This window comes from Rhea americana, unplaced genomic scaffold (assembly GCF_003343005.1).
Source record: "Rhea americana isolate MKP2758 unplaced genomic scaffold, rheAme1 scaffold_98, whole genome shotgun sequence".
NCBI classification, from domain to species: Eukaryota; Metazoa; Chordata; class Aves; order Rheiformes; family Rheidae; genus Rhea; species Rhea americana.
Genome location: NW_028187177.1, coordinates 2,622,066 through 2,632,480, shown reverse-complemented (window position 1 = coordinate 2,632,480; position 10,415 = coordinate 2,622,066). Strand labels below are relative to the sequence as shown.

Genomic DNA, 10,415 nt, shown 5'->3' with positions numbered 1-10,415 from the left:
ACRGGATCAGCCCTGCTGACACTGGCGGTTTTGGTGCGAGAGCTGCAAAGTTCCTCCGCTTTCCCTCTCTGCGTGCTCACGTTACAGTCGGTCTCGCTGTAACAACCTCTTCCACTCTCAAACATCTGAGCAAACACCGGGACTCCCTAAAGTTCATGGAAATCCCCCCGCCTACCGAGATCCTTGTGTTGTGCATTTCTCTGCATGTGTGCATAGAAACTCATAGTGATACTTGTCTGAATTTCCGTTTTCTTTCCTTTTTTTCTTCCTTTTTTTTTGTTGTCTTGTTCCTCTCTCCTGATTTACTGCCTGTGCTCACGTGGCCTGGGAAAGGGGGGCTCTCAAACTGCTTTGCTTCCAAAAGGAAAAGACGCTGGCAGGCATTCATATTTCAGCCCTCAAGTTACGTAGGTTAAAGTCTTCCAGTGGGAAAATGGAGCGCGTAAGAGAGCTGGTGGTGATGCTCGCTAGAAGGAAAGCAGAAAAAAGGAGCGCATAATTCCAGCCAGATGAAGGTGAGGTTTTAAAGGTATGTTTTCTATCTGCTGTTAGAGCATAATTTGATTTGCTTTGTGATAAAATCACTCATCGTGTCTTAGAGCAGGAATGGCTGTCTCTTAGAAGCAGATTTGAAGCTACCGCGTTGTTCCTGTGCAGAGGGGGGAGCATGTCCTCAACAATATAGYGACAATTAAATATCATATCGTCCCTCTACTGAGAATAAGTCAAACGCATAAGGCTTTGCAACTGCTTCAGAGATTTCGGCATCTGTGGTTAAAGTGAAGGGTTCAAGGCATGAGAGTTAAGGGAGAAAGGGGGCTCCAGACGCTCCCTTGAATCCCTTCTCCTCTCCCCAAGTAACACTCTTGCTCTGGTCTGAGATCTGTCCGATTATGGCATGGGGGCTTGTGATCTGCTATGTGGGGCTTTAAATACGAGCAGAAATGCGCGTTAATAGTCTCCTCTAAAATTTTCATTGTGTTGAGCCAATATAATTAATATTCAATTTTGTCAGACTATGCAAAGCTCCATGGTGCATATTTTGCAGTGAGCAAACGATAAGAGATTGTACACTAAACTGTTAATATAGAAAAATACTTCTGAAATGATCAGTTGCCCTCTGTAAAATGAGGGAGCATTACTCAACTTTGTCTTTACTTGGTCAAAATCTCAGTTGCTTTAGAGCCCCCTGAGAATTCTTAAATGCCTGACTGCTTCCATAAGGACTTAATTAAAAAGGAATTGTCTTTCTATTGAGTACATTAGAATATTTGGATAKGCTGGTTTTTTTATTGGCTATAAAGTCTTGAAGTTTGAAAAAAGCTCGGCTCAGAGTGCAGACTCGAGAGACCTGAAACAAAGTCTGTCCGAGGAGCCTTTTATTTGTGCAATTCCCATACTGAAGCCCAGTCCTGATCTTTCTAAATGGATGACAAATACTACTGTTAAATCCAGCACCTGCAAGGACTAGATACTTGAGCATTTGTTGCTAATATCCACATTGGAAAAAAAAAAGTTTACTCTTCTGATTAAAAGCCATTAAGGGGGCAGGAGGTGCAGGTGTGCTTTGAGAAGGAATCTGTCAGTGTGTGATATTCTGCAAAGGCCCTTCAGCGTTTCTGTGTCCAGCCCCAGAAATTAAARAAACCATGGCTTGCTGTCCTAGTAGCCGTATTAAAAGGCTGTATTGGTCCCTGTGAAGTGCCAGGAGATCCGTGGGTGTGAAGTGCTTGATCCCTGCTGGCAAGTGCTGCTGTTCTGCTTTATTTTAACTACACAGAGTGCTGGAAATAGGATGAGAAAGCTGAGGAAAAGGATCGCGAGGAGCCTAGGTGTTGCTTTGGTCTCAGAAGTCCCTTGAAGAAYCTGCGCTTCCTGAATCAATAATCTTTCTGCTCTGCTGTCTGCAGAAATCACTGTCTAATCGCAGACAAAACCCAGCYGTTTGCTTCTCTGCCAGGCTGATTWAAACGTGCTGTGACCTTCCTAATGCTAGTTGTGTCCTGTTAGTAGGATGGAGGAAAGTAGTCCTGCATGGCTGTCTGGTATTTCAGCTCTCAGCTTACTGGCATCGTTTTAAATGATTTTATTTTATTGTGCCTGTGTGATTCCAGATCTAAGACGTCTGCAGAGTGCGTGTCTAATGTGCGGTTTATGATCTGCAGGTGAGCGATGCAATGGAAGAGCGCTGCTAGCACATGAATTTTCAGCAGAATATTTCTTTCCAACAGTGTCAACATGCAGAGCAACTACTCCCTGGCCATCACCACCGGAGAGACTCTCCAGGCCCTCTACACGGCGCTGACCAACACGTCGGCTGCCCTGCGCGGGCCGCCTCCCTGCCCTCTTACCTCTTCTGACTACCAATTTTCACTAATTCCAGTGCTCTTCTCCATAGTTTTCATACTGGGGTTGGTTGGCAACAGTGTGGTGGTGGCTGTACTCTGCCGTCAAAGTGGCCCCAAAACAGTTGCCAATATCTACATTTTCAACCTGGCCATGGCGGATTTGCTGTGCCTTGTCACCCTCCCCTTCTGGGCTACATATTACGCACACGGATACAACTGGCTTTTTGGATCTCTCATGTGCAAAATCTCCAGCTCGGTCCTTTGCCTGAACATGTTTGCAAGTATATTTTTCATCACCTGCATGAGTTTGGACCGGTACCATGCTATTGTCCATCCTATTCGCTCTCAAAGGAGAACGCTGCAGCAGGCATACGTTATAGCACTGGTTGTGTGGAGCCTGGCCTGTTTCTCCTCCCTCCCGACTTTTTATTTCCGTGACACGCACTACATTAAAAGCTTGGGGGTAAATGCTTGTATTATGGCCTTTCCTCATGAGAATTATGCAAAATGGTCTGTGGGAACAGCCTTCCTGAAAAATACAGTTGGTTTCTTCATCCCCTTGATAGTGATCACCACGTGCTACATCTGGATCAGGAGGCACTTGCTAAAAGCACAGGAGTTTGGGAAAAACAAGCAGAAAAGGGACAAAGTCTTAAAACTAGTGGCTGCTGTTGTTGTGGCCTTCTTGATTTGCTGGCTCCCATTCCACATTTTAACATTTTTGGATGCGCTGGCTCATATGGACATCATTAATGACTGTGCTGTGACAAGCATCATCGACACGGCACTGCCCTTTGGCATCTGCCTGGCRTTTGCTAACAGCTGCGTCAACCCTTTGCTGTACTGCTTTATTGGGAACCAGTTCCAGGAGAAGCTCCATCACTTGTTCAAACGCCAGGTTTATCAGTTCAACAGCCATCGAGAGAGCTCCTCTTTGCGAAAAGGGAGCTGCTTCAGAGATGCTGAGGCTTTAGGGGGTGCTGGAGAGAGTCCTGGGCCCATGTAGTAGGTGCCTGGCACGGCACAGGGCTGCACCGGAGCAGTGGGTTGCCCTGCAGTGACGATGCTCTTCTCTCCTCTTCGCTTTGCATCTGCTCACCTGCCAGCTGTTTGGAGGAGAACTTGTTTTCATCATACATGGGGATTTTCTCTTCCTTTCCACAATGAGCAGCAAAGTTTTGCATAGAGGGAAGTTTCTGGCAAATAAATATATCAATGGCATTTTAAATATCAGCTTGTGCGTGGCTGAGATTGTGTGAGTGTTTAATGTAGCACGGAATGACAAAGTATAGTGAGGGAGCAYTGCACCAAAGCTACCAGGACCCGAGTGCTGAGTATTGCATCCTAACTAAGCTGATTTTCTCAAAGACATGCACACTACGAAACATGTAACTAAAGCAGAGCACCTATCTGCACTGCTTTACCTATCTGCAAGAAAATATTTTGACTTCTATTTTATATATATATTTTTATTTAAACATATATATATACACACACATTTTTGAATGAATGGGTATATAAYTAGAGATAGCCTACATTAAATGCATCAGACCTATGTTCTGTTTCCTGGCCTGGGAAGATCGAGACATGGGTATACAAACTGTTGGAGGCAGGAGAGTACTGTTTGGGGAAAGTACTACTATGTGCTTCCTGTGATTTTATACCTTTCTCTGAGCAGGTAGCAACTTCCTGGTCTAGATGGTCCTTTGCTCTGAGGCAGTGGCTCAGAGTCCTTKGCTCAGAGCCCAAGTGGCTGCCCTGACACCTAGAAGTGAAATTATGGGCCAATTCCTAAGCCACATCCAGTTCCCAATATTTAAGTTTACCTCTTTGTAAATAAAAAAGTATAATTATTTGGCAAATAATTATTCTATTTTGAGGATATTTTTGAACATTGGAATTTTTCTTTTGTTAAAGCTGATCCTAAATGCCATTTTGGGCCCGTAAGAAAGGATCTGTCTAAACCTTTTCAAGTCTGATAGGCTAAAAGAGGGATCCGTTAACACCTTGCTTGGCTCCTAGCAGGCTGTCTCCAGGCTGGGGCACCCGGCGTGACCGAAGGATCATCGCCGTCAGGGAAGTTTCCCTGACGTATTACTCTTGAACCTTGCCTGAAGACACCTGGATCTGCAGGTCAGAAATTCCACATCACCTGGGGGGCATCTGAGGGCCTGACCCTGGGACACCCTGACGCCTGGGAGCCCTGGGGACCTGGCTCCTTCATTCACTGCAGGGTGGTGGCAAAGCCCTTTGCTTGCTTCCACAAAAACGGGATTTTGCAAGAAATGCTTTGCTTTGGCTGATATATGCCAGCATCGGAGTGATGCAGGATGAAAAAATTTGCACAGAACAGGGCAGAATGGGGACTTGGCCGYGAGTAACCCCCGGCTCTGGCCCAGTCTGGTGGTCCAGAAAGCGGGTGCATAGCTGGAGAGACGCTTGTCCCAGAAAGCAGAAGAGGCGCCAACACATGCCCCGTGGAATGTTTTTGTTGAAAATGCTCCGGCGGGTGCTAATAGTGTCTGCAGCGTCAGATATTTCTGGAAAGACAAACTGTTAATTGCTTAGCAATAAGCATAACAACGCAGTCAGGCTGCAGCAAAACAAATAATCTTATTAAGAAAATTAGCAGGTATTCAAAGTGGCAGGGTCAGAGAACTAATAAGAGGTTGCTGAGCCTTTGTGCCTTTGCTGCAATACAGATTAGGGCAGTAATAAGCACAATCGTGCCACTAATTGGTATGTATGTAGGCTGTAAACAGTCGCTGAATTACATGTGCAGCCTTACCTGACCCCTCTGCTGCCTCAGCTGTATTTGCTCGGAGCGTAAGCACAGATGGCACATTTTCTTTAGGTCAGGCCAGATTTGCTCAAAAAGAACATTTTTTTTTCGCAAGCATTATGCCTTCTCTCTCATGTACAAACCTGTGCGAATAGAGAAACATCACTAGAATGTGAAATGTGACTCTAATTGCACTTAGGTCTGTAAGGGGTTAAAAAGAACTGAGGAGAAAACTTTTGAGATGAGAGGGAGCAATGTGGGATGGGCAGAGATTTACCCGCTGCCTCCCAGGGGCCGAGGCAGCCACGCTCACTGTTATCTTAGAAACAAGAAAACAAAAATATGTATTAAATGGGAGGCAAAACYGAGAGTGGGGGAAAATTCCTTCCTCAAAAATGCAATTGCAGAAGAAGTCTGTCCAGAAGGTCATGTTCTGCGAGAGTGACAAACCAAGCGACCCTGTGAGCTCGGCAACGTGACATTTCTTTTTGCCAGATCTAGCTGATACCTCTGATAGATCGTGACTTTGAGGAGCCTGGACAAATATCAAAAATGTCTGTCTGGAGAGGAACTTGAGGTAAAAATGGGGGGCATSCAATGTCAAGATGTTGCTTCATTTTTTAGAGCACATTGGATAATGTTGAGCTCTTTGAATTTCTTTCCTAATGCTCAAGTGTCTCRTGAGATTTTTCAGGGTTTTTAGATTGGAAAAGGTGATTTTTCACATTTCCTGTATATTATGTTTATTTTTTTCTGGATTTTCTGCAGAAGAGACACTATAAAAAGGCAGACAAAAGTTTAAATAGTGCTCTCTTGCAAATTTATAAACTGTTCTTTTTTTCTTTGGAGGAGAACACTTCACTGGCATTCGCAAGCCATTCTAATAACTCTACAGCACTACAACCTCTCTTTGTTAGGCCTCCAGTTCYTCCTCCTGTCTTGGATTTCCTTAGACACCCCTAGAAAATGCAGACAGCATCTCAGTGGTAGGAGCCTTTGATGGAAGTTTTGCAAGCCCAGGAGCCCTACTCCAGCCTGCCTTGCCACCTGGCAGCCCCTGTGACCTGCCCTGGGATTTTGCTCTGGAGCAGTTCACTCAGCTTTGGCAGGGACGTTCTGGAGCATGCGTGGTTGCTCAGTGACTTGTTTGCTCTGCAAATGTGATTAAATGAATTTATAAGTGGCAGCTGGATTTTGCCCTGGGTTGCACCCGTTCTGCCCTTGCTGGACTGCCGCGGTGCGGTCCATGCTAAGAGCCGAGGAAACCCCACTGTGGAGATGGTGCGTTGCACTCTTGTGCGGGCAGAGGGAAATGCTGATGGCTCTGCAGCAGATGTGATGCGCCTGCTCCCACGCTGGTGTACGTGGATACTGCAGGGGCAGAGCAGAAGCAAAATGTCCGTGGCCGATGACCATGGGCCAGATCCCCTGGGAAATAGAGCTACCAACAGGTGACACATGGTACTTTTCCTCTTTTTCCCACTATGGGCAGATGTCCTTCTCAAGCAGCAGCAAGGTTTTGGAGCAGCAAATGCCCCAGACCATTTCTGGGCCAGTCAGCAGCTTTTCACTCAAGAGGGTTTGAAGACCTGAGCTGCCAGAGCGGGATTTCCCACAAGAGCACGGTCTGTCCCTGCCACACTTGCACAGCAAATCCTATTTGCAGCTTCCTGTCCGAGCTGTCTTTGATTCCTATCAGCTTTAATGAGCTGTAGAAACAGTCTCGATCTGAACTGAGCATCCTGTGTGTGTGCCTGAGCTGGATTTATTATGTGACCTCAGTATATGGAGCAGAGAGCTGCTGGCATTTATTAGTACAAGCAAGTGCTGGGTGGTGAGCTCAATGTGTTGTTTATGTAAGATATACAATAAGAAATGTTTAGTACAGCATGTTCTGCCTGAGAAGTCAACACAGCCTGAGCCTGGCCTGGCACCAGCTCAGCACACTTGTCCCATTGCTCAGGATAGCTTTTGGGCAGCAATATCCTTTTGCCACCCCACAGCTGACGGTCACAGCGTGGCAGCCCATTGCAGCGCGTCTCCTTGCCCTGGCTGCAGGGCAAGGAGGTGCCACGGGGTGAGCTATCTGCTCACGCTTCCCATGTGGATATCATAYGGGAATCCTCCTGGAGAGAATGCAGGAAACCTGAAGTGTGGGGATGAAGTGTTTTGGCAGCCTTTTCTTGATGCTGGCAGACTCGCTGCTTTGGTCTCAAAGGTCCTTCCCTCAGAGGCAGATGACTGATGCTTTTGGGAAGGGCTGCTCCATTCAGCAARGCCTTGAGATTTACTTTCGCTGTGTCTGTCTGCTGTTTGATCTAACTGTGTGGGACAGAGGGGGGCCTGTTGCTTTGGCCAACAGGCTCTGCCAGTGGCTGTGGGCAGGATTTGTGGACATGGACATGGAACGGCTCATTAGCTTGAGAGGCCTCTTGGGAAGGTCTGTGAGTCTCCTATTGCTTTGTCTGATCAGGTATCCATCTATGGAAGGTATCAAGGGCTGCTACGTTCAATATCATACGTCCTCTGGTCCTGGTGCAGTGGTTGGCTTCCTGCCTTGCGTTTTGGGGCAATGTCTGGTGAGATATCTGGCTGAGAACCAACACTCCCACAGTTTGTTAAGACGTGCTGGAATACAAAAAGGAAAATCAAAAAAAATGGGAAAAGAATCAAAACTGAGATTTTCTTATGGGGAAATTGGACTTTCTAATTTTTTTTGAGGTGAAATACTGCTTAACTCTACTGGATGCTTGACTTGCAGCAGGAAGCCGTATGTGCATTCACATCTCCTAATGAGGTATTTGCAGCCATTCTCCCACACTCGTATTTCCACGTCTGTAATCACCACTCTGCAGTACTGTGGTTCCCGCTGCTTTTCACAGCTGGAAACGGGCATGCTGGGTGCTGCTCTGTGTTTCTCGGGGGACACGCCAGCCGCTGCAGCTGATGAGGACTGGAACCATGAGGACTTGCACCTCTTCTCCATAGTTGGCACGAAGCCACCTCCCCACAGCACTCCCATCCTCAGTGAGCCGTCAGACACCGAGCCGTGCCTGCGTGCAAGCTCTGGATGTCAGTTGCTATGTCTCTGAGAGCGTGCAGACACTGGCATAACTCCTTCAGCTTTGAGAAACCTCTTTCCCAGCTTCGCTGCCTGTCTGTTGCTGGGACACGAGCAGGACTTGGGAGGCCAGCAGACCAGGAGTGCTGGAAACCATCTCTCCTGAAATCTAGCCACAGACCTGGCTAAATTGTTCCTGGGCTTGGAGCGGAGCGACCTGGGATGGAGAAGGAGCCAGCCCCTTGGAGCTGGCCGTTTCCAGTGTTTACTTTCCGTTTCCTCTTCAGCCAAGAGCCAGTCTGTGTTTGACRCTATAAGCTCTGCATAGGACTCTGTTGATCCCCGAAACATTTCACAGGGACAAACCAGATTAATATAGAAGTAGATGAGAGTCATGACTGACTTCCCTGTTATCCTGAATAAAATCCCTGGATTTATAAGGCTCATTCTCCCCTGCTGACAACCAGTAGCTCTTCAGTTGATCTAACAAAAGTTTGCAGAGCTCTGCTCCATGCCTGTAAGGCAAGGAAGCCAGATCCAGTGAGAGTTTTGATTTTAAGAACTGTAAGTTCAACTCTTTTATTGTTTTTATAAGAAATAAGAAAATCACCAACAAAAAAACAACCCGATGAGTTTCAAGGCTACAAATGTGACTTATCCAGCACAGATGCTAAGTCAACTTAACAGAGAGCTAGAACGAAACACAGGATGCGTCTGTCTCTGGAAGTCAGCTCACTTGCCAAATGTTAAGAAGCTTTCTAGCAGGAAGGAGAAGTAGGATAATCACTAAATGCATTTAGACACAGATTTATTACGGCTGTAAGTTGCAGTTAATGTTGAATGTGGGGGAGAGCTTGCACAGACTTAATGCAATGACATGGAAAGATGTCAAATCCATATAATATATCCACGAGGAAGCAACAGCAGTATGTTATTACTGGTGTTTAAACTGTGGTTTAACAGTTTTTTTCTGCATTCCCCAGAGAAGCCTCTGACTGTGCTCTGAAGCTATCTGCTCATGCAAAAGGAGGTTGTTCGTCATGTAGGAAACATGTGCATGCAGATGGGTTTGGTGCCGGAGACACTGGTACTGAACACTGCAATCATTTTCCTGTGCCCTAAACCTCCCTCTTGGTGCTTTGTCACGAGACAGCCAGCTGGCATAGGAGCCCCAGGGCTGGCAGCGGGGAGCCGGCGGCCAGGATCGGCCCCGCTGCAGGCGATCCAGGCTGCCCTGCCAGCAGCTGAGACACCCGAGACCCGGGTGCACGGTTCACAGCCTTCCTCAAAACTCAGACCGAAACATTTGTGCTGAGCGTTAGGACACGCAGAGCATCRGCTCTTTCGCAACGACAGGACAATGAAAATTATAAATGCAGCGTGTGCGAGGCACGCAGCTGTGCCGTGACAGAGCAGAAAAAATGTATCACTACTGCTGTCTCTGGATAAAATGAAGCACTTCACCTGTAGCCTAAAAGCAGCTGCAAATCTGTTGCTTTTGAAAATCTTTCATGGAGATGATGATGATGTAGCGGGCAACTGTTCAAGGTCTTCCTTTCCCCTTGCAGGAGAACATGTGAGTTTTCTTTGCAGATGCTGAGCACCTCTATTCTGTGTGGTTTGACTCGCTCTGATAAGTGATGTAAGGGATTTTATACAAAATGAAATAGATCTCATGATCCTCATGCTGCTAGCATCTTACTCTGCAAATAGCTTCACTGATTGCAAAGAGATTTCTTCCAAAGTAATGATAGCAAAATTTGGCTTTCTGCAGTCACAGTCAAATTCCTATAGTTAAGATTTTACAGCATCATAGATTCCTTTTTTTTCATAAAGTTCTGTATGTCCTGTCTTACTGCATTAATAGTCTCCTTTAAGAAGACTAAGGTGTGCAGAACTTGCTCTTCAACGTGTATACTTCTTTGGAAGAGGATTCTTCCACGTGCAATTCAGCTGCAGTAATTATGCTTCACAGAGGTCTATTTAAAACTATATTTTCAGAACCAGATATAATTCATAATGTAGTCAATGTACTTATTTTTAATAGTAAAAAGATTCATTTTTCTTTTAAATCTGTGGTCATAGACTGCTGCAATTTGGAACACTGTGGGCTTTTATTAAGCAAGTAAATGACACAACCCAAGGGAGTTGTCTCAAGGACAAGGCTAGSAAAAAAAAGACTCTAGGGTGTGATTTTAAATGTACTGCATTAACTGGGGAGAAC

General features: G+C 46.1%; 1 protein-coding gene across 2 annotated transcripts; it reads left to right on the top strand.

Moving 5' to 3' along the window:
* The first annotated feature begins 284 nt into the window (after positions 1 to 284).
* On the top strand, positions 285 to 3,570 carry AGTR2 (angiotensin II receptor type 2). 2 transcript variants are annotated; one of them, XM_085325448.1, is made up of 2 exons: positions 285 to 520; positions 2,171 to 3,570. In XM_085325448.1, exon 2 carries the CDS (start codon positions 2,239 to 2,241, stop codon positions 3,352 to 3,354), a length of 1,116 nt encoding a protein of 371 aa, XP_085181574.1. In that variant the 5' UTR covers positions 285 to 520; positions 2,171 to 2,238; the 3' UTR covers positions 3,355 to 3,570. The 2 variants fall into 2 exon arrangements, with proteins under 2 accessions (XP_085181574.1, XP_085181575.1); XM_085325449.1 differs by having other exon boundaries at positions 285 to 529; positions 2,166 to 3,570.
* The last annotated feature ends 6,845 nt before the right edge of the window (positions 3,571 to 10,415 follow it).